This window comes from Chelmon rostratus, chromosome 14 (genome assembly GCF_017976325.1).
Source record: "Chelmon rostratus isolate fCheRos1 chromosome 14, fCheRos1.pri, whole genome shotgun sequence".
Lineage (NCBI taxonomy): Eukaryota > Metazoa > Chordata > Actinopteri > Chaetodontiformes > Chaetodontidae > Chelmon > Chelmon rostratus.
Window position 1 is genome coordinate 13,286,940 of NC_055671.1, and position 27,690 is coordinate 13,314,629.

Below are 27,690 nucleotides of genomic sequence, written 5' to 3' on the forward strand. Positions count from 1 at the left end.
TAAACTTACATTTATTTTTGCATACATACAACATAAACTGCTTCGTACATAAATGTGCAATCGGCTGTGCACTTAAAATATGGAACATTGGATATTAACATGAATCGCAGCTTCATGTTTTCTCTTGAATACATACAGAATATGTTCAACAACACAGACTCTTATTTACTATGGATTATAGCCATAAAAAGGGACACCAACCTCACAAAAGGAGCAATTTGTTTCCTATAAAATCTCATCTTGAACATGACATGACACAAAGCGCTGGCTAGTCACCTACTTTTAATGTAGATACAGTATCTACTGCACACATTTGGATAACACAATAAATGCATTTCAGAGATGACGACATGTAAGCAAAGGCAACCTGATACACTTGCTTACATAGATAGCTACTGCTCTCAGTGCAGTGAATGAAGATTATTTTTTACGTTTTTTACACAGTGTTTAAACAAAGCGCAGAAGCGTTAGTTAGCTGGTACTTCCTTGGGTCAGATGTTTTGCCCTCCATGAATCATCAGAATGCTTTTAAGACATTTCAGCCAGTTAGGTCATTTCTGAAGGCTTTGGGGAGAAACAACATCTGAGTAGACTGACACAGCTGCTGTGTTGTGTTAGGGAGGATTGTACTCTCACTGATCCTTTTGCAAAACTATTGCTTGTCATCATTGTCAACAATGGCACCGACCAATACCAGTCAACGGAAGTGAAAAGAGTGAAGTAGGTAGTACAGGGGAAAAATACTGACACATCACCTCTGACAACACTACACACACCTCATGAATGATATCAGCGAGGCTCAGTAACAATTAATCTCAACCGGAGGAAACAGACATGGTTTAGATATTAAGGGTGGAGTTTGACACCCGACACTCAAATCACACTACTGTCTGGAATGTGGACCATGCCGCGCCTGGGAAGGACACGACTGGAAATAATCATCTGGTGATGCATTTGGGTCCGACTGGGGAACTCTCACTCAGGTGTTGGGTGCTTTGTGGGGGAAAAAAAAAGCAGGGGTGGGAATGCAGTTAAAGCCATGAGTGAGTGAATACAGTGATTCTTAGTTCAGAACCTGTGAGCAAATACAATGTGTGAAGACTTACTAGGGAAAAAAAAAACTCTGGTATCCCACTCTTAACTTTGTACATACACTCACATCCAAACACAAACACCACAACGGACGATATGCACCTCAAACACAACACATAACTTCTCACCACAGTAGCAACAATAGATTATTTAGAGTAAATGTTCCTAGAAATTAACTTTGCAATAAACAAAAGTTTAAGTAAAAAAAAGTGCCCTCTTATTATTACATGTCCTTGCCGTCATGACCACAGACCCAAATCGCATCATCTTCGTACGCAAACAGAAGCATATGCACGCATATGCCACATTCTTTGTATTTACAATAGTATGGTTAAATGCTCTGGATAAAAATCAAAAAGGATCAAACTACTCGAGAGGTGGAAAGGTCAAAAAGCCCTCTCATCTGTCCAATCCGCTGGCTCTCACCTCTGTCATTCTGCCATCAACAAGAATACAACCAAGACGGCACACACAGCATTTCAGTGCATATCAGTTACATTGTGCAAACCACTGGTACGTTCATCACGAACACACATACACACATTAAGCAAGTAGTTCCCATATGGAAAACATACATTTATACATAATCACTATGTATAGGTTTTGATACAGAGCTACAAAGAGCTATTTAGCTAAGCGTACCAGCCCATAGACAAAGAATGATGACTGAATAGAGAGAAAACAAAATGTCTATCAAGTGGATGAGATGATGTTACAGAGCATCAGTCCTGCTGCAGTGAACGGTTTGACTGTGACAGTGACTCGTGCCGTTCTTGTTCACACTGTGGTGTCGGCAAGGAGGCGATGACAAAACCCAGTGCAACATAAAGTACATTCAAGATAAAAGGAAGGGCACCATATGACTTTTTGCGCCGCTCAGACACAAACGAACAGGAAAAAACAGCAACTCTTTGCGAGTCAAAGCAATTGAGGGCAAATGTAAAACCTGCAGTGCATAGCCTTCTACGTATGTAAACTGATGAGACAGAGAAAACAGATTACACTCTACTCTGAGAAATACCGTTCTGATGTACAGATCAGTCAAAGTGGTGGATGTGAGCCACAGCGGCAGCCAGTGTAGCAAATGCAAACCGAACACTGATTCCAGTGAAAGCTCGCAATGCGCTGTGCGGCCACACAGACGTGTCTTGATATTGCACAGGTGGTTACACACATGACTTAAGCGTATAGATGTACTTTATATAATTATATACTGTAGACACAGGCACATGTTTGCTGCCATAAATAAAAATAAACATCAGAGCGATTCATATTAAAATAAATGTTAATATCAGGGAACGAGCGAACATCTCTGTGGTAATGTTGGAACATACGTTTAGGCTCATACTCTTCTCTATTTCTGCTCGAGTTATAAATCCAAGGATTGGTCTATACTTCTTAAATACTGTCTCTTTTGTACAATACACACACACATATACACATTTATGATAGATCTATACATATCTGGATATGCCCTTTACGTATCAAGAGTGATCCTATCTTTCTGTCGACTCCCTGGGGAAGAAGCAGTCGTCACTGGGTCCCTCTGGGAGCTTTGGGTTACTGGTTACCGTTCTCGTTGGGATGGGAGGAGGGAGCGTTGGGAATACTGAAGGGGCCGAGGACAACCAGTCGGGCTCTGAGTCAAACACGGAGCGGGAAGGCAGAGTCTGAGTTTGAGACACTAAGGAACTGGAAGGGAAGATGGGGGCCTGTGGTGTTTTAGTCGAAGGTGGGAAATCATCATCAAACGTCACCCACTGCTGGGTTGGTTTCCCTCCAGGGGGAGGCGGCTGACGACGAGGTGCAAGGGCAGGTGGAATGGAAGAGGGAGGTGCCAGAGGCAAGGTGGGGGCAGGAGACGGGTCAGGGGCAAGGGAGAGCAGAGGAGCAGGTGTAGGATTCAGAGTGGACGATGGTCCAAACAGGGACATGGTCCTTTGGAGCTGGGATGTAGGTGCAGCGGCAGGGGCTGCTGATGGAGCAGAGGTGGGAACAAGTGGCTGCGTGAGAGCAGACATGGTCCTCTGAAGGTTTGGTGTCGGGGCCGGACGCTGGATGCTGAAGTCCGGGGTGAGCGAGCGGTGCTGCTGATGCTGCTGCACCAGAGGGCCCGTGAAGGGATTGGTGCTGCTGGGTCGGGCAGGAAGCGGGTCAGTCGGGAAGGGCCCGGGGGAGGCGCGCAGAGTCTCCTGCGAACGGCTACGAGACGGGACCGGAGGAGGTGGGAGTAGAGAGGAGGCAAACGGTGACGGGGTGGACAGTGAGGAAGAGGAGGACGATTCAAGAGCCTGCAGGTCTGACAGGGCAGAGGACTGGAGGGAGAAGGATGAAGGGAGGGTGCTGGAGGACAACTTAGAAGCAGGGACGGAGGGGGGCGTACGCAAAGAGGAGCCTCTGGTCAGGGACTGGGTGGTGTGCCAAGGGGATGAGGAAGAGGAGAAAAGGTCAGATGCGAGTGTGTCGAGGGGGTCGGGCTTCCATTGTGCTTCTCTTTGGATTCCGTTCAGTCCATTAGTCTAAGGAGGAACAAAACAAAGAAAGTGCCATTCAGCTGTCACAACAAAGGCTGTGAGAAAACACGACCCATGAGCTAATTATTACAGCAGCGTTTTACTCACGAATGGACCACAAGTTTCGAACTAATTTTAAAGATACCCTTTGGAGCTTTCTTGTAAACAAACAGTTACACATTTACATCCAGTGTTTTTTCTTAAACCCAGTGTGTCTCCTTAACAAACCTACTGAATGCATCTCCTTCCTCATTAAGCATTTGCAAAGCCAATGTTTGACTATTCTGAAACCTGCACTTGATTGGCAATCGAATCATGTATCGCCAGTTGATTTGATGCTCAATGTTTTTCAACTGATATTAAGGTGATTTTAACCAATTTACTATGAGAACTATGATGCTATACAAATAATCTCAAGAATCTGGACCCTACTGTGCATTCAGAGATGTTTCTGGTGTGGCGGCACCTCTGAGCCCTTATTAACATAACCATGAGTGAAAAATTTGTTTTAAATCCTTAAGTATAAACAAGTTTGCCATCTCTTGATAGGACGATGTGAAAATACAAATGATGGCCCAACCCGACTGCATTGTTTATATCCATATTTACATCAGTGATCAGTCATTTTGTCCGTTAACATTTCTACATTTCTTGGTGAATTACCACTGCTAACGGTCAATCAGCGGAATATGGGGAAGTCATACAGCCCGCCTCTTTGATTTGATAAACATGGGCAATCTTTAATTTCACATGGGCCAAAATGACATGCCACTGATTAGATGTGCTAGACAGACACTGATCCAGTAATTTCATGTTTTATCTGTTTGTTCATGTTTCATGGCTTCCATACACTACACATTTGCATTACTGCCGACTGCCGTCTGCCGTCTGTAAGAATACGCACTGAGTCACACACACAAGGGTTTCTGCTCATCAAACTACTAATCCATAATGCCACTAGGCAGTCAAAAACTCCACAGGGTACCTTTAATCAGGCCGACTTAAAAACATTTACAAACATGTACAGTATTGTGTTGAAGTTACTACACTGACAACTGATGTATGCATCACAGTCGACATACTGTACCAACTCCAATAAAAATAAATGAAATAATAATAATAAAAAAAAACGTCCAATCAAATTATGAAGTCATTGCATATGTGCTCACTCTCAGGACCTGAACCACAGTGAACACATATGAAAGGACAAGTGAGGGGCAAATGGCCAACACAAACATCACATGTTCATCTGTCTTTTTCATGTCATTTATGGTTTGATGTGTTGACCAGCGAAACGAAAACAAATAATGCTCCATTTTGTGAGCCTAGCACAAAACAATGCATGGCCTTGCAGTGGACTAAAGGTTAAAACAACTTAGGAGAAGATGTAATAGGAAGGAATATCAATTACGAAATGAGACAGGAGGTGGTTACTGGGAATGAGAGGTAGAAACATCAGAGAAGAGGACTGTTGTGCTATGGAGGATGAGACAAAGAGGTGTTTTAATATCAGGTACCTGTCACCCTGAGGGCTTCTCCAGCTTGTGAGAGAGAGACAAATGTATCAGAGAGACAAAAGCAGGAAGAATGACAAAGACAACTACGCTCATTCGATGTGAGACAAAGGAGCAGAAAGAGGCTATCTTCTCACTGTCACAGTCTCCACCTACAGCACTCTTCATAATTTAGCAGAAAATATCTTGTCTAATGAGCAGAATTTGAGCAAGAACATGATTTAACTACATGCAAGCAGAAACATTTCAGTGCACTCGATAGATAATTATTATTAGTATTCTTTGCTCAGTTGCTGACATTCCAGTAATTCAAGGAGAAAGAAGTTGGCACCAACCTGTGCAGCTGGGGCTGTCTCAGACTTGGCAGCATCAGGTGGCAGAGCGTGAGAGGAGCGGGAACGTGGTGGGGGTTTAGGAGAGGCTAGACCCTGCGGAGGCCCAGCAGGGGCGGCAGCTGCAGCAGCAGGAGGAGGAGGCCCTCTAGGAGCTGCAGCTTGCTGCGGCTGGAGTGGAGCTGGAAGTGTGGGCTGCATCGGTGGTGGGAGCTGGGACTGAGCTGAAGGAGCAGCTGGTTGGGGCTGCATGGGTGGCTGCATGGGTGAGGGAACCTGGGGTCTCACTGGAGCGGGCTCTGTAGGAGGCGGGCCTGAGAGAGGAGGAAACAGAATTAAGACTTAAATTCATCCATCACATTAACAACATTCTGGTGTCGATAACCCAGTATGCTGCCTTCTGTGAAAACCCATGTCCTTACCGAGAGGCAGGTCAGTCGGTTTGGCCTGGGCACTGGGCACAGGTCTTGGGGCTCCGGGGTGGGTGTCTGGGATGGGCCGAGGGGCCCCGGGATGCACCTCTGCGATGGGTCTGGGTGCTCCAGGGTGAGAGGGAGGTGGTGGGCGGGACTGAGGGGGCATACTGATTACCCCAGCACGAGGAGGGATGTTCTGGATGACAAAGAAGAAATAGAACAGGAAGACACAAAAATGAGTAAAAGAACAGTCAAACTCATTTTGTTATGGATAATCAGAGTTGTAAACTCACCGGTCTGGGAGCACCTCCAGGACCAGGAGCTCCCACTGCTGCCTGGCCTCGACCTGAAAGAGTTACAACAGACACACCAGCTACATTACCACCAAAAATATTTCCAACTATTTCGTATTTATCATGTGTGCTCTGCCCCCTATGGAGATATGTAAGGGATAGCAGGAGTTTTACGGAGATGGGAGGTTCAACTTTTACAAGGACTTTACTAAATCACACACGACTGCACTGCATTCCCAACCTAACCTGCGACAGACCAAATTCCCTATGGCTGACTTCATTATTAACGATGACTCAGTCATTCCTGAGCTGCAGGAGGTCTGGAGGAGAGGCAGGCCTTGTTCTGTGAGCCAACTGCTTACCACACAGCTTACAAGCGCACACCTTCACTATTCTCATGCTGAACCCCTCTCAGAGCCTGCGAACATGTTCCCACGCGACTTAGATGTCTGCTCCTGCGTAATTCTTCACTGTACAGTCACCAAACGAAAGTCAACCCTGCTAACCACACACCCCCTTACTGTGACAGAGGCATTCAGTCAAACACACACACACCATACAAATGGGTTGGGTGAAGACAAGCCAAGTCACTGATACGCTGAGCAACCAAACCCTATCCTCCACCCTGGTACAGTCTTAATTTGTGTCAGGGCATAAACACATAACACAGGACTGTAGTAGACAGAGAGGGATAATCTTAGCTCCCTATCACTACCCAGTACGTAAGTACAAGAAAATTCCACACAAAGATGGGCTTCATGGGAAAGACACAAGCCAACATAACTGAGTAATAATCCTCTGTCTTCATTGGTTCATTTACGATCAGTGACGCTATGTCATGCTGTGTGGCACTCACCTGCAGCAGCATCTGGCCGAGGAAGAGCGGGGCTTTTTGGTCCTTTGCAGCACAAAGGAAACCAAACCACATCATTGTTACACACAATGTGTTCACATGAAGCAGGTGTTCCCAATGACAACACTTGATAAGAAGCACTAGCAATAGCGTGTGGTGGTAACAATGCTGCAGAGCAGTGAAGCCTGACATGCTGTGAGACCTGCCTGAGGGGGGTTTTCCCATTAATGATACTGGATTAGTGTGGCTGAGCTGACAATTTAAAATCTGGACCAAAGAGATTTTCCTTTAACTCAACTCATCCCCTGAAAGACTATAATCACCAAATCAATACTTCATCCATTCATCCATAATGAAAGAGTGCACACTTGTGAGGTATCCTATGTGGAACCACTGAGTCAGGTGACATTTGCAATGTGTGTAACCTCATTCCTCCTGATTTTAATGTGACGATTGATTAAAGTAGCCTTGCTAAGATGCACATCCTCCCTCTTGCACAAGTTCTGATATTTACTTTCAGTCCCCAATAAAAATGTTGACGATAAAAACAATAAAAACAATTGCATTCCCTGCTTATTTTGCATTCAAATAAGCAAACACATATACATATGCTTTGTCTATGTCTACCAAACACATCTCTCCCCCACACACACACAATACAAGACTAGGATGGCCCACAATGATGCAGAATTTGTCAACAGTGACCCATCAATGTCAGAAAAGCATCAATAACATTGATGACTGGGTGTGAGACTATAAGGGATCAGATGATATTAAAAGACACATCGCCAGTTACCTTCACTGCCTCTCCTACCAAGCAGTGGGCTGGGACACTTGCCACAGTCTTAAAGTCAAATAGGGGAAACAGCATTTTTAAAGTCAAGTACGAGAAAAAAAACATTAAAAAAAATAGATTAAAATAAAAGATTTCAGCTGCCATGTTGGTGGCACAGTATGAAAAAAATACATCACGATCTACCAGCTACTCCCACATTAAATAAATTCACGTACTACAAAAGTACTCACATATATACCTCAAGAGAGGGATATTACTGTAAAATCACATATTATGTGGACCTATGTGGTCATTCACCAACTCTCAATTCAAAAACCTCATGAGCACATACTTAATCTAGGAGCTGCTCACCTACAGTCAAGCATGACTCAGCAATCGCTTGGCCTATTTCCACTTCTAAACCAAAGGACAGCCCAGTGGTGTGTACATCCAGTCACGTGTAGGTTGTTATGTTGACGATTCAGTGAATAAACACACTTTTTTTAGTATCATACAATCAATTGCAAACTAACTTTGTACTATGCCTATTGGGCTGAAAAGACCTCAGTGAGCTGAATCACATCTGTGGGCAGGCTATTCTACGTCAAAAGGACAAGCCAAGAGACAATAAAGCAGGAAGTTTGAGGAAAAACTGTAGTAAAACTGCCAGAAGTCATATATGAAGCCTAAAGTCAGGTTTTACATGCTCAGGAGCGCCTCTGTGACAGTATTGCTATGTGTTTCACTGGACTATCGATGATGACTGCTTGTTGAATCAGCACTAATGCAATTTGCTTCTCTGTGTGTAGCATCAGATGGAAAACAGCAGCCACTATTTTAAATGCTTCAGCAATGTCAGCACATAGACACACAGTTCCACAGCGATCACTTTACCTCCAGAGTCCTTTCTAACTGGCAGAGGGCTCATGCCTCCTTCAGGAATGAGGCGAAGCAGTGGGATAAAGGTGAAAATGTTAACACCTGCCTAAAGTACCCCATACCATACCATTCTGAAAAATTAAGTATTTAGCAGCTCTGACTAAGGTTGTAGGCTATATTTCTGTGATTCAAATGTGAGATGATTAGGCTTTAATCAACTGTATCCAAGAAAGTAAAGGATGACACTTTACCTGAAGGTGGTGGCGGGCGTTGAGGGGGTGCCGGTCTGGCTGGGGGGGCCTGGGGACGAGGGGGAGGTGGACGTTTGGGCTCCATGCCTTGAGCTGTGGGGGCACCAGGCTGGAAGTCAACAGGAGGCCCTGGAAGGACAAAAATTAAAGAGGTGAAGAGAAAAGCTGTTTAACTGAGGAACAACTTTAACATGTTATTTTTACACTGGTATAACATGTATCAAGCCATGTGCCGTCCTACAATTAGTTCTTTGTGCACAGCTTCAGATCAAAGATAAGATGAGGCAAACACTGCACACATTTTAATACTGCACCGTAAAACGTGTTTCAAAAGGAATTTACTGTAAGACACACCACAAGCTTTCTAACACTAAACAGAAATTAATTCATCACACATTACATTTTACCTGGAAATTCTCTCCTCATTGTTGATGGACTTAAATCTGCTTCCATGCATTACAAACAGAACAAAATTACAGTTTATATTCCAGCAGGCAGAGACTGGAGCCTCAGCAGATGATTGGACTGTACTTTTAGTAACATGATTTCAGGTGTGCGTCATGCTACTTTTACCTTGTGATGGTCGGGAGGGTTGCCCACGGCTAGGCCTGCTGGGGGCTGACGGTTCACCATGGGTGGGGGAGGGACAGGGACTACTGCGGGGGGAGGGGAGGGGGGAGGATCCGGGGCCAGAGCCTGCTCCAGGCTGCAGGTGCTGTGGAAGGATCTCCTCCACCTCATCGTCTACATCACCTGGTACACAAGACAGAAAAACATGAATATAAACTCTCATTTATAATATCCACATTTTCATTACGCATCAGGACTGCTGGTCACTCCTCACCTTCCATATCGTAATCATCGTCGCCCATGTCCGTGTCCTCAGCGAGCAGGGTGGAACTGGCCGAGGTGGGAATGCTCCCGCAGATCCTCTCCACACTCATCTCCTCCTCCAGACTCTTGATCCAGCCTGGACTCTTCAGACGAATGTCAATCACCTTTCCAAGGACCTACAATGCAACCAAGAGACATAGACAGGAGAAAGGTAGTCATTGGTGAGAAAGTGTTTCAGAAAAATGACAGACAAAATTAATGAGACCCATCTTCAAAGCACAGGAATGATTAAAATTACTTTGAGTTAAAACTGCTATGCTGAGATGGATACACACTTTACATTATAAGTGTTATGACTAATGGGAGCAATCCTATAGCTTAGAAGTTATGTATATAATCAGTGATGACTTACAGTGGAAGCGCTGAGAGACAGAGCAGCAAGAGCAGAATAACCTTCCAGGAAAGTCACCCACATCTTCTCCTCAACAAATCTACATAAACAAGGACATTGTCAATGCAGTCTAACTGTCTGAAGGTGATCCAGGTCTGTCTGTACGTCTGTGTTACGGATGTCAGGCTCACCTGATGAGGATGACCTCTCCGAACTGAACAAACTTGTCCAGCAGCTCGTCTATGAGTGCATCGTCAAAGTAGTCTTCGGGGCCGGAGGAGCAGAGCGACACCAAAATAGTGCCGTCCGGAGGCCCCTGCAGGGCAATGACGTCTTTGTAGACCTGGTGCCGAGCCTCCGGGTCAACCTCCAGGATGTCCACGTCTATTATTGAAACCACAGGTCTAGAGACAGGCAGGAGACATTGAGGTGGTGTTTGATAAAAGAGAAATAACATATATTTGTTTACAGCATTGTTATATGTCAGGGTCTACGTGATCAGTTGGTTCCACTTGAAAACACAACACAGATGTGCCATGAGAATGAAACGCAGCAAACTTACATATAAAGTATATGCTGTCACGTACCTGTGGTCTGAGGTCTTAAGCTCAGCCCTGCCATAGTACTTCAGAGTCCCAGGACTCCAGGGGTGATCTGGATCTTCCTCATTCTCCCCAGATGTAGAAGACGCCCCTACTACATTCATCTCCTCAGCTGCAAAACATAGGCAAATGCATACATGAACAAAAGCACACAAACATATAAAGGATCCTTATGATTTATTCTACCACACAGAAAACAGAAAACAAAAGAAGACAGGCAGGACAGTGGGACAAAAAAGATTAAAATATATTTTTGTCAGCGTTGTAATGCTGTCTTCAGTGAAGAGGTCTGAGATAGAGGTGAAGGAGATTATTTGGGCTGGTTAGATTTATCCTTAGTGACTCTCGTCTTACCTGTTTTGTCAAAGTTCCACTTCCTCCTCTTCCAGAGAATGCGGTCAGTCCAGGCTGGTGTGCGGCACTTTTCACTTGTGTCATAATCCTCTGAGAAAAGGTCATACTTGTAGGTGGGGGCGAAATCTAACTTTCCCTCGATAAAACCTCGGAAAACCTGTTGAGGACACGTCTGCATTAGCACATGCTATAAAAACCCAGGCTCGGCATTATGGGTCACTGTTTTTGTGGAACGGAATCAGAAGTCATTAGTGATCACATGTCCTTTAGATCATACCAAACCAGCATTCTTCTGGTCCAGCAACTGGTCCCCAGCTGTCAAGGCATCCCAGTTCTGCTGTTTGATCAGCTCTTTCACTTCCTCGTTGGGCAGGCTGATTCGATAGTTAAAGTCTCCACACCAGAAAACGTAGTCGTGAGAGTACAACAGACGACCCTGACGAGCACAAGATGAATGCAGTTATGCTTATGATACGGGGAAAAAAAACTATTTTAAAATTCACTTGTTGATGTCATAGTTCTTACCATGGGGAAGGTGAGTCTGCGTGTAATCTCGCTGTAGTCGTCATTCCTCTCCTTGACCTGTGATTGGCCAGCAGCAAAGTGGGAGCAGACGAAGCAGATGCTGGTAGTGTGGAACAGCAGGCGGATGGCCACACCCCCTTTATTGCCTGTAGCTCCGCCCATTCCGGTTTTTACAGTATCAACAGCAACATCCCTTGAAAATGTATTGAATGACAATCTGTGACCATACCTGTGATTTACAGTATAGTTAGGAAGGCCTCTAATGAGAATGTGTACAGTTCATACCTGATGAAGGGGGCGTGCTGTGGGCGGATGAAAACAAATAGACACACTCCCACCAGCTGCTCTGAAGCAAGCAGCACATACTTGTGGTCCCGTGATATGTTTTTCTGTAGCTCAGCTGCCCAAAGTTTCTGGTTAGTAGTGCTGAGACAACGACAGAAAGATGTGTCATAGTGCAGAAAAAAAGAAGCAGAAAAAAAGAAGCAGAAAAAAAAAGTCAGATGAGCCAAGAACAAAAAGTGAGTCAAAGGGAATAACATTTTATCATGTTGAATCTTAAGATACTATAACATCCTCAGTTTTTTTTTCAGGATATAAAATCAAAATAATTCACATCTGGACATGTCATATTGGGTTTGTTGAAATCTTAATGACCTTATTATCTCAAATTCAGGATCTGAAATAATTTATGGCCACCTTTGAAACAAATGTTCTTGTACACAACAAAGTTGGGTCAGTTATCTCAGGCAGGAAGCTGGCACACATACCTGGCACTGACGATATTGCCAGCATTCAGCTCAACCATCTCCTCAAAACCAATGGCAAAGATATCGATTGGGTTGGCTTTGCTGTCTGTGAAGAGAAAAATGACAAAAAGTTACACATCAGTATCTGATCAAAATGATGAAAGACTTTGTGAGTAATATAGCCATTTCATTTTTTTGCATTGCTTTGCATCTTAAAAGCAACAATTTGACATTTTGGGAAATACTTTTACTTGAGAATTTTTGCAAAGAGGTAGGAGATGATACCACTCTAATAACCATCATAGCTACAGTACATCAGTGACTTTCTGAAGTCTTGCCATTAATGAGACAGCCTGCAGAGACTCTACAAAGTTACTGCCATCTGGCACATAACCTCAAATCCACAACGGGTTGTTTTTACACTTTTTAAAAACAAATGAGATATAATGTGTTAAATGGTAGGTAGGCTGGCGTGCTCGTAGGCAGAGTTTTTATGCTAAGCTAAGCTGGCTGCGGCTTCAAATTTAGTGTATAGACATGAGAATGGTGTCAGTCTTTTCCTCTAATTCACAGCAAGAAAGCAAATAAGCATAGCTATTCCATTAACCTCATAATAAAGATCAGCAGTCTGAAAATTTCCTGAGACATTTACCACCACATTGCAGATAAATAAACACAGACATACCCTGGAACTCAGGGTGCCCTGCCTTCTTTGGAGCATCCAACAGCCAGTCGTTGAGTGTCTGGTTGCGGAAAGCAATGCTGCGAAACTGTTTACCCCCGTTGACATTCCAGGTGCCGACGCACACTCGAATCTGCTTGGGCTTTGTGTATTTCTGGTAGTTTTGACACATTCCCAGCAATACTCTTGGGGAGGCTGTAGAAGGAGGAGAGTGGGATTAGAGTGTAAAATGTTTGTGTGTGTGTCTGCAGGAAGGGTGGCACACAGGAAAACAAACCAAAATGGTAAAAAGCAATAAAATATATGGGAGAACATCCAAATACAACAGAGGAAGACTGAAACAATGACCTAAAACAGGGGTGGTGAACCTCCACGAGACTGTATGATCCGGCCTGTGAGGCAATTTATAAATATAAAAAAGCAACTGAGAAATACAAACAATTCTCTAGACGGCAATTACTTTTTTCAACAATAAACGAAAATATCACAAATATCCTTCTGAGTGGTCCCTGAACACAACACTCACATTGTGCTTGATATCACGACAGTACGTCATAGCGACTGTCAAGAAAACAAAAGTAGAAGCGGAGTGTTGCGCCCTTCCGTGAAAAATTTGAATTTTTTTTAAAGCTCTAAAAATTAAAATAGGATAGGAAAAAGGTCCTTCACCCCTGTTCTAAAACATGGGACATGGGAGAAAGGATACAAACCAGAATTGTGTGCTGTAATACAGCATAATCAACAAATAATCAACATTGGTAATGGTTGATTTCTGTGTAGAATTTTCCACTCAAACTGATGTTAAATTTCATTGCAAAATTCAGCATCCTTTTTCTTTTTTACCACAATTGCAAAGGCCGGATGATATGCAACTGACAGGGTTAAACCACTACCAACATTGGATTATAAATGAATAAAAAATAATGAGTTCCAAACACAAATGATAGGACAACTATATGACAGGATGAAAAGATCCATCCGCTGGGGGCAGTCTGTCAGTTACTATACCTGATTGTAAGACGGGCTCAGTGACTAAGATTTTGCGCAAGAGCAGGGGAGGGAGAGAAGGGAGAGAAGGGCGGGTTAACCAGTGCTTCAACAGATAATGCTAGCAGAGCAGTTGGTCAGTATTAATCTCAGTGGGACAGAGAGCTGACACGTGGAGATTACACTTCCCACTTGAGCAGGCAAACCCTTGTATTGTGTTGAGAAGCCTCTGACGAAAAGGGTTAGAGATACGGGTCAAAACTTGTCAAAATATTCAAAGAATTCCCCCCTCTGGTCGAGCAGAAAGGAAATTATATTGTTGTTGTTACAATTACAAAGCACAGAAGCTGCAACATGTTATATGGAGCAAAGATGTGATCTGTCGACTCAATAAAATACATCATATTACCCATGTAGAGAATTACCGTAAAGACTGGAAGTGGTGAGCAAGGCCCGAGCTTTGTCAGCCAAATCACTGTTGAGTGTGGAGCCCAGCCTCAGTATGTCTATAGCCTCTTGCTTGGAGCTGTCAAAGAAGTTGTTTTGGATGGTCCTTGTCACAGAACGAGCTCCATCTTTTAGCTTCCCCGCCTACAGACAGACACGTAAACACAATATATTAAAAAGGATTCGACAAAATCATCTTAATTATTAGGTACACTCTCACTTTGAACAAAGTCTGTACTTCCCACTCCAACCACTGAATAGAAGAAAAGAAGGACCACATCAGAGATCCAAGTCATATAGATTTTTGAACTGAAGGATCAAACCTGCTTCACAGGGTGCAACTTGAAAATTTCACTGATTGATGTGTGACGTGGTCTGATTTGATTGATTTCTCCAGGCTCATCAAATCAAGAAGGCAGATGTTGCCCGATAATTTAGGCAACAATTGGAAATGATACTGTAGAAAGAATGACCACTCAGCAATGGAGGACGATGGATATTTTCCTTTTAATTAGATTTCTGTACATCAGAGATCTCCATGGAACTTTTGAGAGTTGCCAGGTAAAGACAGTTTGCATCACCAAGACACCTCAAGGGAAATAAAATCAAGTTTTATTTAAACAAAGAGGTCCCATTCTCATCATAATTTAACCCACAGACACTGAAATCAATAATGCACCAGAAAAAGACCCACAGCTCAAAAACAACATCAACTGGCTTGTTCACTTACCACACATGTAGAGAGTTCCAGAAGACAGCAGAAAAAGACAGCACACAAGAGTTAAGAAACAGAAGCACACAGTTCTACACGCAGAGAGGATCACCTGTGCATGCAGACCTCTGCACTGCAGGCATGATGTACAACTAGCCATTATCATTTTTCCCCTTCTATGACTTCATATATTAGGCTGTTATGAGCACATTTGATATTGACATCAAGTTAGGTGAGCGAGAGACTGTGAACCTCCCTCAGGTTTGGTGTACCAAAATACTAAAAGTTAAAATAAAAATAACTGAATTTGCAGAAAGGTTTTGTTTAAGGGGGACCAAACTTAAATATCTATATCTTACATCAGCTCAAGCTTTATTTTCTTTTTAGTTGGACGAGCACGAAGTGTTTATTACATCGTCTATTCAATTAAATGCTGTCATTCACAGTTCATGTCCTCAGCCAATGTCAAAGGCTGGGAGGAGGTTGTTACAAGGCTGAGCTATACTCTTAGAAACCATTAGAGCTTGATGAGGTGCTAAAATTCATAAAATCTGTAAAAATAATGGAAGTCAAAGGGCAGGTCTAATAACATGCTGAGCATTACATTTTGCCTCAATTAATAAATTGGTATTTACTGTGAACTTTTATATTTGAGTGGATTTAGTGTGCCCATATGGTATACCTTGGCCTTGCCATCCAGGGCACCGGTGCCGGCGTAGATCTTACTGATGGAGTCTCCGTTGGCAGACCACATGGTCCTAAAAACCTCCTGGAACCTGGCCACCAGCTGGGGTTTCTCCGTCAGACTCATTTCCTCCAGCTGCTTTGGCAGCATCTGGTGTGGTGAGGAACCGGGGGTTAGACTAAAACCATCACTAAAAACACAATGGACTTATTCTTGTTATTTTATAGCAAAAAGCAAGTGTCCTACCTCAAGGGCAAAAAATGCCTGGACACTGTTGGTTCTATCCAGACAGTCCAGGCAGTTGGTCCTAATAGTTCCACCCTGAGTCCTAAAGAACACATTCTATGATGTTAGGAGGCAATAACAAAAATGAAATTATCTACTACTTCATACATGTCGGTACTGATTTCTCACCTTGCAATGCCCATCTCTCCAGAGTAGTAGAAGAACCCACACTCCTCGATGAACTTGCTGAGGTAGGGTTTGAGGACACTGTGAAGTTTGTCTGTCTTGCCTCCCTTCACATTTTGATGGTAATCAAAGTTCACCATTTTCACTGCTGCTGCATGCTCTGATGCCTTCAGGTGACTCTGAGAGTGGCACAGAGAGGAAAAGGACTTATTCCTCGAAATTTAAACTGAATGCAAAAAACAGTGCACATGCAAGGTGAGTTGCCTGTACCTACAAAGCTACATTAGTTTATCTTTTGTTTGTTAAATCTTTAATTGTAAAGATTGTAATCTGTGAAAAAGCAGGTCATGTTTTAGGGGCTAGGGCTCAGCTAATATCTTCAAAAACTAGCGACCTTGCTCCCTCAGTAATAGGAAAGATATATAAAGTAAGTTTTACCAAATAGATGAAGTATTTGCAACTTAACTAAAGGACTACGTAAAAGTGCTTTGTGAATAAAACAGCCCACACTAGATGTCAACAGGACCGAATCTTATGAACTATAATATATAAAAAGTGAAAATGTTGTTGTGTTATTGCACTTGAATCCCTACTTGAAGTACCAACATTTCCAGCTATGGCTAACCAGGAAATGTCTGTAATATCATTTAATGAAGTGTAGTTTTATACCTCAACAAAAAGTTTCCTGTGACTGGTTTTGTGACATAAGAAATTGAACAACTAGGATAAGAGAGAATTCCTGTGTGGTTTTACTAAGAGAAGAAAGGCATCAACTGTTTTGACACACATATTGTTTGCTGCCAGTGTGTTCTGGACTAAATCCGTTTTGTTAGGAACATCACGAGGGCTCCGCTCACCTGAAACGCTTTGCTGAGCATGTGTTCCCCTTCCTTGCTCCCGAGCAGGTTGATGATCACCTGTTTACCGTACAACCTCCGCAGTGCAGTGAAGTGTCTGGACAACGCATATACACTCACATAGTCAGCATTATTAAAGTCTAAAATAACATCACAAACTAATGGTGCACCTATCCCAACATTTATCACAACATATTAAAGCCTTAATTCTTGTTACCAGCGTTTAAGCTTGATCTCTCAGTTTATCACTCAGCAGCACAGCAACGTGCATCTCAACACCTGCTACATCTCTACTGCACAGACACAATACACACTTTTTAACCACCCAGGACTATAAACCCACTGACAGGCCTGTTTCATGATTTTCTCAAACGCTACTTGTACAGCACGTGTGGTTAAGGAATGGAAATCACTTTGAATAGGGAATGACACATCAACAATGGCATGCAAACGTGGATTCAAGCTTCACTTTTAGACTCGACAGTGAAATATGAATGTGCAATGTATACATCTTACTGCTCATTTGGATTTCAATGCAGCTGTGACACCTGCACCTAAACAGCTGAGGGAATACATTACATAAATTATGTTTTTTAGGGTGGTTATGTGCTCTGCAATGTTGCAGAGACTGGAGGGACAAAGGAAGGGACATTGCCAAGAGGAGAAATTTGAATGAGCTCAAGCCTCTATCTCAAATTGGTTTAATATATTATAGATATCTCCAGCAGAGAGACAAGCAGATCTAAGCTATACTCCGCCACTGTGGCCATGTTTAGAAAGAGATGTTATTGTTGGCCCTGTGCTATCTCAGGAATTTCAACAGAGATATAATCATCACTGCAGAAAACTGACTAGATATTACAAAGGAAGAGTTGTAAGTCCCGATCTGGGAAGCTTTTGAGGAAGAATAGCTGCCAACAACTTGCTTCCTGCAGTGTGAAAACATTACTAATTTGTTACAAAATGGTGTACCATCTGACATGCTTGTCTTGCCATGTTACTAAATACAAGACACTAATAAGCAGAGGGAAAAACGTGACATTAATACTGAGCTCAGCCCTGCTGAGTCCATCCTCTAAAGTCCAAGATGTCTAGAAATGAAAGAACCACAGGTGGTCTTCATAGCTTTCCAGCAATATGTTGCCTTGAACTGAGTGAACAGCATTGTTGCTCTGAGACCAATCTTTTCCTTCGAGGGCCTGGGTTTAGTCCCACTGACGATCCATCTGATGTGGGCGCCCTTAAGTAAAGTACTGCTCTGTTGCTGACCATGCATCTGTAATGTGTCTGCTGACATGGAAAGCAAAGGACAACTTTGTCCTTCAGGCAGCAAAATTACAATTCAATTTTTAAATGAATTTGTCCACATATTATACTATAGTTAGAATGATTAGGAGAAAATCTTTCCAGACTTTATGTTTATAGCACCAAGAGATGTGTGTATATACAAATAGATTTTCTGGTATCAGACTGACTGCTTCATGAGCATTTACTCTTCAAATTATGCTGTGGTATTTGTAAACGGCTATTTTCTGTAAGAAACAAGGCGAATTTTTTAAATAAACTGTATTTGTCACTGCCCACCTGGCTTCCACTATTTACTGCCAGTTAAGACAAGATGAGTAACCAAGTGCCTGATCCATAGCTGCAGCATAACTATTTTTGCAACTTGTTGAGTAGAATTTGGAAGAATACAACTACAGAGAAGACACATTTGGCATGAAATGAGAGAATAGTCTCTGAAAGAATAGAAGGTGAAAAATTTCAATACTTTGTGTTGCTAAATGTTGAGTTATAAAAAGCTCTAATGCACGCATGCACAAACTTAATCACACACACAGTAAAATTATTTCGCTGCAAAAAGAGACGTGCAAGAAGACAAAGACAGACTTTTGCAAAGAAACTGTCTGCAAATATAAAATACAGGTTATTAAGGTCGACAGCTAATCAAGGGCTACTAATGTGTCCTTTCTCTTGCCAGCAATAAAGCGTCCTCTGAGGACACACTTCAATTAACATCTTCTCCTTCAAGAATCTGGAGCTTTTCTCTGTTGTGGGTTGAAACTGCAGGAGACGTAGCATTATGGTGTCTCCTCTGCTCCTTAGGGGAGCGGTAATCTGTTGGAGGCCAGATAAAGCAGCTGAAAACTGCTACGCATACAGAGAACATTTAAATTACCTTTCAAATGCTGGAGCATTTGCTTCAAATCCTCTTGAGAGTTTGACACGATGAGAGCCGACCTGCAGAGCAGAGACAACGAGAGAAGACAAAAAAGAGGCAAGTCACAATGTCCTTCTTTACTTAAAATCAAATCCTTTACAGGAAAGTTGGGCGAGCACACACACGTTGCAGATGACCAGAAAACCTGGTGGTGAAGGATGAACTTGGGACAGAAATTTCGGATAACATTTGAACAGTGGAAACAAGACCTTTAGTGTGGCAAATCAGAGAATGGTACAGGACAGCAACACAGGGGCAGCAGAGGGAGATTTGCTCATACAGAGACAAAGACACTGAGCAGCAGAAAAATCATGTCAGCTGTCATCTCTCAAACACCTTTTTAAAGCCTCTCTGCTTGCCTTTGGTCTCATCAATTCTCCTTTGTATCACGATATAATGTAATGTAATGACAAAGTAATCGCGGGGAACACAAAATAGCCTACAGAGAAGTAAAGCAGTCATGACCACACCTTGGCAGGCTTAAAAGGACCCTTGCTCAGTGGCTGTTACTCAGAAGTCTACTCACTCTGCACTGCAGGTCCAGACTTGTTCCCTTGTTGCTCCCTACACATCTGTGTCTGTGCGCAAACATTACCTACTTTTCCGTATTAATCTGCGCTTGCTTTTCAAATCTCCTCTTTCTTGTGTCTAATAGCTTCTCATCAAGAAAATTAAATGTCATTCATTCCTGCGTCATTCAGTTTCTTCCCCTACTTCCTTCTACTGGTCACTCAGTTCAGGTCACAAGCGACATGCATGCAGTCTGGCTCTTCACCACTCAATCATTATTACCACTGCATTTTCTCTGGAATCATTTTTGTGATCTCTTGAGTGCACTTTGACTCTTACTGTGTCTTTATACTCCAGTTTCTCCCTTTCTATTGCACCACCTGCTAATGTTCTCCTCTGCTTTTTATTTATCTGCTTGAGTGTTTGTATGCGACTATTTTGTCTAGGTCAGTATTTGGCAGGGCCAGACATTTTGCTCCATGCTGCTGCCATTTTGTCACTCTCTCTTCTCTCTATTGTTGTGCAGGTCTATGCTATGCATATTTAATAACTTCCTGAGAAGGACTCGGGTTACAGGTGTACACCTCAGACCAAAACCTGTTCACATTTTACTCCAACTAAACAGATAACATCTCGAGTGTCATACATATTTCATGCCACTTCCTCGGTTTATCCTTGACAGAAAGAAACTGGCAGTTCACTATACATCATAGTAATTATTGAATTCATTAGATGTTCAAATGCAGACGATTAGATGGACTATTTAGTGCTGATTAATGTATAAATCATATTTGTGAATATTATTGTGATGCCACATCTGATTATTTTCCACTAGTGATTAATCCCACTGATGGATATTTGCCCAAAACAACAATACAAAAATGATCAACTAAGATTTTGGGATCAACCAGGACTCTAACAACTTATCGATTAACAGGGGGCAGCCCTATAACTTTACTGATTTACATCTTTCCCAGCAGGGTTTTATGATACTATGTGACGAGTATGACTGAGACAACTATTTCTAATGTACACTAACTGTAAAAAGGTGAATGACCCTTCTTCTGGAAAAAAAAAAAAAAAAAAAGTGAAACTATCCATCCTGCTCAGGGAATGAATTAGAGAGTATGGGGAGGAGAAAATAAGCCTACAAAGCCACAATCGGTAAAAGGGGGCTAAGAGCTAAAACAGTGCTTTAAAAGCAGGAGGTCTACAGTTCTGTCTGAAAACAACTCCGAGCCCACTACCCTCTGTTTTGACCAAACCATAGATATCGTGGACTGAATAGGTGACAAATATGGTCTTGGCCTCTCTGGATTTAGACTTAACAGCTAATTTTTTCCATATTATCAATTAACACCTATCCAGCTGTCTGGGGAACATTAGCGGACTAGGTGAAAGAGAAGTGGCTTGGGGATGTTTTCAGAACAGGCTCTCACCTGACCAAAGAAGTCTGGGAGCTGAGGAAAACAGAAAAATGCCCTTTACCAAACACTATATCTATCATTAACCTCCCCCACGTCTGATTTAATCCACTGGTCTGTGCAATGTCAAGACAAGGGCAGGAGGATCCCACTGATGTTGTTTATGGTGTACCCTTAATGGGTGATCCTAGTTCCTGCTTTAAATCTCAAAAATAACATTTCCTTGACAGGTACTGTGTTTGGGACCTGGATAAAAATTCATCATGGGATTGCCTTGGTTTTCACCCCTGCCCTTTGGCACTGCACAGAGAAACCCCCCATCTGCAGTATTAAAGCACCAGCACCAGCAAAAGCACAAAAAAAAAGAAAAGTTATACCAGGTGGGGGTTCTCATCCAGCTGTTTAGGATGCCGATTCTCATTCAGTTGCAACAAAACACCCTTAATGGACTTTTTCTGAACACAGCATGGATAAAATGTGTTAAAACTAGAATAAAGATATCCAGTTTAATTACGAGGAGAATTTTCTTCCCCATAACACTGCTGCAACAGACACAAATACCAACAATATATTTTAATGAAAGTTCTTTTTTCTTGTTTTGCAAGAGCTCCGTGTAGGCTTCATTAGAGTTCAGTGTTTGCTTACGCTGTCCAATCAACTGAGACTGTGTGAGTCGTATCTACAACTGCAACATTTACAAAATGGTCAAGAGCTTCTACATAAACACGAGGGATATTATATGATTTTCATATAATATGGCTTAATATTTGAAAACCTCACATTCATGATTCAAAGCTGGCTTTCTAGGATAGACTTAGCTTCCATTACCTGGATTCCTGGCTGTTCCCAGAAAAGAGGAATGGACCCACGGATCTGTATAAAGGATGAGACTTTGTCATCCAGGAAAATAACCTGTTCAAAAAAAGGAAAGTTTGGTTAAGTTCATTGGCAATGTGACAATGCACACATGTAGTTGAAAAATTATAATCTCAAAACAGACATAATCACAACGCCCCATGATGGACAAAAACAAAAAACACTAAAAACCATAAGGGGACAAAAAGAACAAAAGCAGAGAGTAAAAACATTTACACTACAAGAAACTAACAAAATTATCATTTCCATATGATTACATAATACTGAGAGGGAAAGAGTTCACAACAGGAAATGTAAAGGAGAAATCAGACCGTCAGGCAGTGTGTCATATGTAGAGGGGCTAAATTTTCCGCACTGTGCTGACAGTATATTTTTGGGACCCAAATCATTAATCAGCATGACTAAAAGTTGTCAATACTACAAGGGCTGGCCAAAATGACCAGAAGACCTGACAGTACAATATAATCCAACACAAACACCACGCGATTACCAAAACACATCTGAAGCTACTAATGCTCACTTTCTATTCGGGCACATTGAATGACCTCTATGGTAATGTCTGAGGCAGCAAATATCGATGTGGTTGTACTGCATTACACTGTGTAATTACAGTAGTTCTAGTTACTCTGTCAGACCTACAGCTTCATGTTAGTTTCCTGAAACAGGAACTATCAAAAAGGGAAAATGCTAACCGAGTCATTTTTTCCACAATGAAGAGCTATAACCCTTCATATTCAAATATACATGTGTCTTCTTACAGTTTCTCAGCAATTAAAGTGAAATACTGACTGAACTGAAGTTTACTCAATAAGGAAGTAGTACTATAAAGTAAAAGATTTCAGACTGAAACTTGACCAATAAATCAGTGTGCAGATGTATTACCATCACCACCCTGGTGGTTTTCCTAGTTTTTCTAGAAGTTTCAATGTTAACAGTGCATCTATAATTATCAGTGTTAAACAATGTCATTATTGACGGCTGACGGCACAATATGCTATAGCAATACTCCTTCACTACAAGGCTGCACTAGGTTTGCTCCTGAGCAAATAGATAACCAGTGTTTAAATAGACTGTATTAACCAAGGTCATGTGATTCTATAGCCAAATGTGGATATGTGGAAGGCCAGTACTTGGACTATTCAGCCTATCATTTATTAACAGTATGCAGAGCAACATCACAAAGATTCACACTGAACAGGGGCACCAGGCAAGGATGCTCACTCTTGTCCTCTTTTCAACATTTTCACTGAACAGCTAGCACAGTTTATCATTACAAGAAACCATCAATGTATCAACAATCAAAATGACAATACACCCAAGATAAATGACCAGTATTCCTATCTGCCCACTAGTACCTGGTTCAAATCTGAAGGTTCAATTATTTCCCAATTTTACAGGAAAAAAAAAAATCCACCTCGAAAAAAAAAATAGAAACCATATAATAACAATCCCAAGAGATGCCAATCAGGCATAACCTGGAAAGATATAAAACAAACCTTGTGCAATACTATTAAAATTACAGACATATCATTCTTCAGGCAATTAATCAAACATCACTCTTGTTGCAGAAATCTATACAATAGCAATGATTCTCACACATGGTTGCAACTTCCACAAAACTGCAAATTGGACACTTTCACCACTTTGGTCAGTTTTCACCCCAACTCTACAATAACTCAGATTTTCTACTGAACAAAAAAAGAAAAGTCTCATCTTTCCCTCTTTAAATGAAAAAGGCATAACACACATCTTAGGCACATCTTTAAAGAGTAATACCCTGGCTTCTTCGTCCAGAAGTCTGGCATTGGAAAGACACACTTTTCTGCAATCTGCAAGTCAAATCTCATGATAAATTTTGATCAATCTCCCCAAAGAAAAAAATAGACAAAACAAAAAAATCTCCCGTTGAAGGTCTTCAAACTGATATGCAAATATGACACAACCATCAGTGAACTGGCAGCAAGCTCTATCCATTTTATCAATCCTGATGCCGACTTCTCGACCCAAATCCGCACAAATGTTTTCTCACTCACTAAGAACACTAACACATAGCTCATACAGTACAAGATAAACCACAGAGCGCACATAACCGGGCAAAACATGCTTACAATGGGATTGGCACACTCTGAAACCTAATCTAACTGTGGAAAAAACAAGCCTCACGCCTATTCTAACACTACCTGGCACTGTACTACCATACCATGTGCAGCTACATTCTTCTCTCTCATAGTGTGTAACTCTTTTGTTTTATTATACTGCTCTAATAAAGAATAAAGTAGACAGACAAAAAATGGCTTTTCAGTGTGTGGCATAATATGTTTGTAACTACTTCCTTCTCTGTCTCATGTTTTGCCTTACTCTGCCTGGCACCTGACAACAGTACTGCAACGAAGATAAAGAAAACTGATGCAAACTGCTTTCTGATCACCAGCCTTTCATCATAACACCTCTCAAACAAGAAGAGAGATTCAGAAAAACTGTCAAAGATCTTAGTCACCTGTTCGGTCTCCACAAAGTTGGCCACCTGTCCATCATCATTTGTTCCTCGGACGTTGAATCGTGTGCCGGCTCGCTCTGAGCTGAGGCGGGAGAAGATGCAGGCCTTGGCCTGTCTGTGCCCTGCATAGATGGTCCTTATCTCCACACCCCCACACATCAGCCTCAACAGCCAGTCATCACAGTTTACTCCATAGTGTTTCAGGTGCAGGTGCAGAGATTGGTTCCTATTGATTTATGACATCAAGACAAACACAACAGCAAACACACAAACAAATTCAGTGTGAGCAGTGAATTTTCACACCTTAGTTGCAAATCACACAGCCCTCCCCCCGACCATATCACACACTCAGAAGAAACTATTACACCACAAAGACAGTGCAGATTGCAAAACATGCACTTAGTTCATAACTACTAATTCTGACATTTTTATAGCCAAACACCCGTCTACTAGTCTCCTTATAACCTGGGAATATTAATCATTTCACACTCTTACCAAAAGAAACGGTTATCTGTAGTGTCTTCTAGGGTCCTGCGATGTGCGTTGAGACTCAAGTCCATACTGACTCCAGTTGAAGACCAGGCAAAGTAGAAGTGTCCTGAGTTCAGAACCTTTCGCACCTCAGCGATCCGGTCCTCATCACCTGGATCATTCTTCAGTGATATAAAATCTGTCTGTGTGACTCTGAAAACCTCAGAATCCTGCACCTTCCCTACAGAGCTGCATCCTGTCACAACCACCAGACTGTGCAGCATGGAGTCACCTGCAGAAGTAATGTGGCAAAAAAGAGAGGATGAACACATGATATGTGGTGGATTGTAAAGAAAAAAGGAGGCAGTATGTTGACAGACATAAAGGATGTGTTAGGAAGAAATACAACAAAAGATTAAGCTTTAAGAGACTGGACAAGAAATGGTTATTTCAATTTTGGCACCACTCCTTTATATGAAATCACCAGCCTGTCAAATCTCAACCATCAAGACTGAGCTTTAATCTTTTACACAGCTTTTTCCTTGTTGTGATAACAAGAGCATTCAAGGTCATGTAGAGGACAGGAGAAAGCAGCTTATAAGTAAGCAGAAACAGGACTACAAAGCAGAGGGCCCTCACACACACAAGAAACTGGGGGCCAGAATCTAGACTGGAAACAGGAAATTTCTGCAACAAGAAGCAACGAATAGAGAAGATGTTTCTGTAGCTTACCCAGGTTTAGGCGGAGGACACCCAGGATTCCATAAGCATCAACAATCTTGGTGTATGTGTTTTTAATGGCCTCCTTCTCTGCTGCCGCTAGAAAACAAAAGCAACACAATGTAAGGAAAATACCTGCAATATTCTCTCTTGACACCTGCAGTTAAATATAGCCTGTGATTTTATCATAGCACAGAATCATGGTACATCACTTGATGGTCATTATGTCTCTTATAGCTGTCTTTCCCTGGTAGCATCCTTATTTGGGGTTTAAAGAGTAGTTAAATAATCTCCCACGACCATGCAATCAATCAAGATGCCTTACACAGAACAGCAACAGCCCCCGACTCAAACATGAGGCATTCTTCCCTGGTCCTAGTTTCCACTATGACACTGTAGGGGGGTGGGTCCAGTTTGTGGTAGATGCGATATCCCTTGCTGAATGCCATTGTTGATCCAAGATGTATAAACCTATGTTATGACCTGAAAGTCAAAAAACAATGAATGAGAGATCAGATCAGATCAGATACATTACCAATAAGACACAACATATGTTCATTTGAAGACTGCCAGTGTGTATGACGCTCTATTTGTTATTGATGGTGAGGTGTATGGTCTGACCACACAGCGCTCGCTTTTAAGGTTGTTTGGATGAAAAAAAATCAGACTTCTTATGTTGCATGTACCGAACATAGTGATTGAACGTTACAAAAACTAAATGTAGACAATTGTACACCACTCTGACTGCAGATAGTACAAAATTTGGGTTTAAATGAATTCCTACTCATTGAGGAAATTGCCATATTATTAGGCAATAACGTTACAAACTGCGTGATTCAGATTGACGAAACAACTTTCATTGCGAAATCAGAAGCCTTACGCACTATCAATTACAGAAATAGACGAGGCCCACACATGACAAACTAATATTATTTTGATCTGAATATCGCAGGTGACTGGAGATTATAGGCAGCAGGCGCACTGTGAGCGATAACGTTAGGCCGAGGGACTGTAATATCATCCATCCTGACACGGTCAGTCACGACTTTATGTAGTGCAACTGCAGCGGGCGAAGCTAACGCTAACGTTTACCCGCCAGCTAGCTTTAATGCTAGATTTTGTGCGAGGGGAAACCAACTGACGTTAGGAAAACGAGAGGGTTACGATAATAAAGCACAAAATAGAGGTCGCAGTCTTTCACCTGTCTGACGCTAGCTAGCACCGTTAGCTAAGTTAGCTAAATTAATCACAGAGATAGCTACGATCCGCTAGCTGACGGTATTTTGATGGTGGAACTACCTGCACGTCCGGGATGTCAAGCTGACATTTACTAAAACAGAAATTCGAGCTACTCGGACATGTACAACATATAAACCTGTACAAACATTCAAATTTCAGCGTTATCTTACAATTATAGGTTCGGTTTAAATTACACATTGGAGGGACTATGGATTTCGACTTACCGTCTCCCCCCGCCGGCTTGTAACTCCGCTGTCACAACAAAATCCTTCCCGGTGTGTTTGCAAAATGGTACATTCCAACGCAAAGCACGCCTACCTCGTGTTAACGTATATGAAATGGTAGCACACGCTTACCTACAAACGAAAAGGAAGCATTTAGAGTACGTGAATAAAATATTTTGCAAATTCAATCCAATGCGTGTCCCTCGTACACATTTAATATCCAATAAAAGTCTGTCAAATAAAGTCACAAACTGTTCTCGTCCGCTTATACTCAAGACTGACAGTTCCTCCGTCGAATAAACGCAGCCGTTCAGGACTGCTGTCCAATCGTATACGGAGAGGGGCGGGGCCTAG

At 42.2% G+C, this 27,690-nt stretch overlaps 1 protein-coding gene across 4 annotated transcripts; it reads right to left on the reverse strand.

The window, feature by feature from the left end:
• On the reverse strand, window positions 1-27,465 carry synj1 (synaptojanin 1). 4 transcript variants are annotated; one of them, XM_041951696.1, is made up of 29 exons: window positions 27,337-27,465; window positions 26,199-26,356; window positions 25,886-25,972; window positions 25,178-25,445; window positions 24,683-24,908; window positions 22,138-22,221; window positions 21,687-21,764; window positions 19,334-19,395; window positions 17,155-17,251; window positions 16,301-16,476; window positions 16,133-16,214; window positions 15,884-16,036; window positions 14,468-14,624; window positions 13,059-13,250; window positions 12,395-12,479; window positions 11,910-12,050; window positions 11,625-11,817; window positions 11,377-11,535; window positions 11,100-11,256; window positions 10,731-10,857; window positions 10,335-10,547; window positions 10,165-10,243; window positions 9,763-9,928; window positions 9,492-9,671; window positions 8,919-9,047; window positions 6,161-6,213; window positions 5,874-6,063; window positions 5,455-5,765; window positions 1-3,611 (listed from the first exon to the last, which is right to left on the reverse strand). In XM_041951696.1, exons 2-29 carry the CDS (start codon window positions 26,320-26,322, stop codon window positions 2,589-2,591), a joined length of 4,992 nt encoding a protein of 1,663 aa, XP_041807630.1. In that variant the 5' UTR covers window positions 26,323-26,356; window positions 27,337-27,465; the 3' UTR covers window positions 1-2,588. The 4 variants fall into 4 exon arrangements, with proteins under 4 accessions (XP_041807630.1, XP_041807629.1, XP_041807632.1 ...); XM_041951695.1 differs by having other exon boundaries at window positions 14,468-14,633; XM_041951698.1 differs by lacking the exon at window positions 21,687-21,764.
• Window positions 27,466-27,690: the final 225 nt, after the last annotated feature.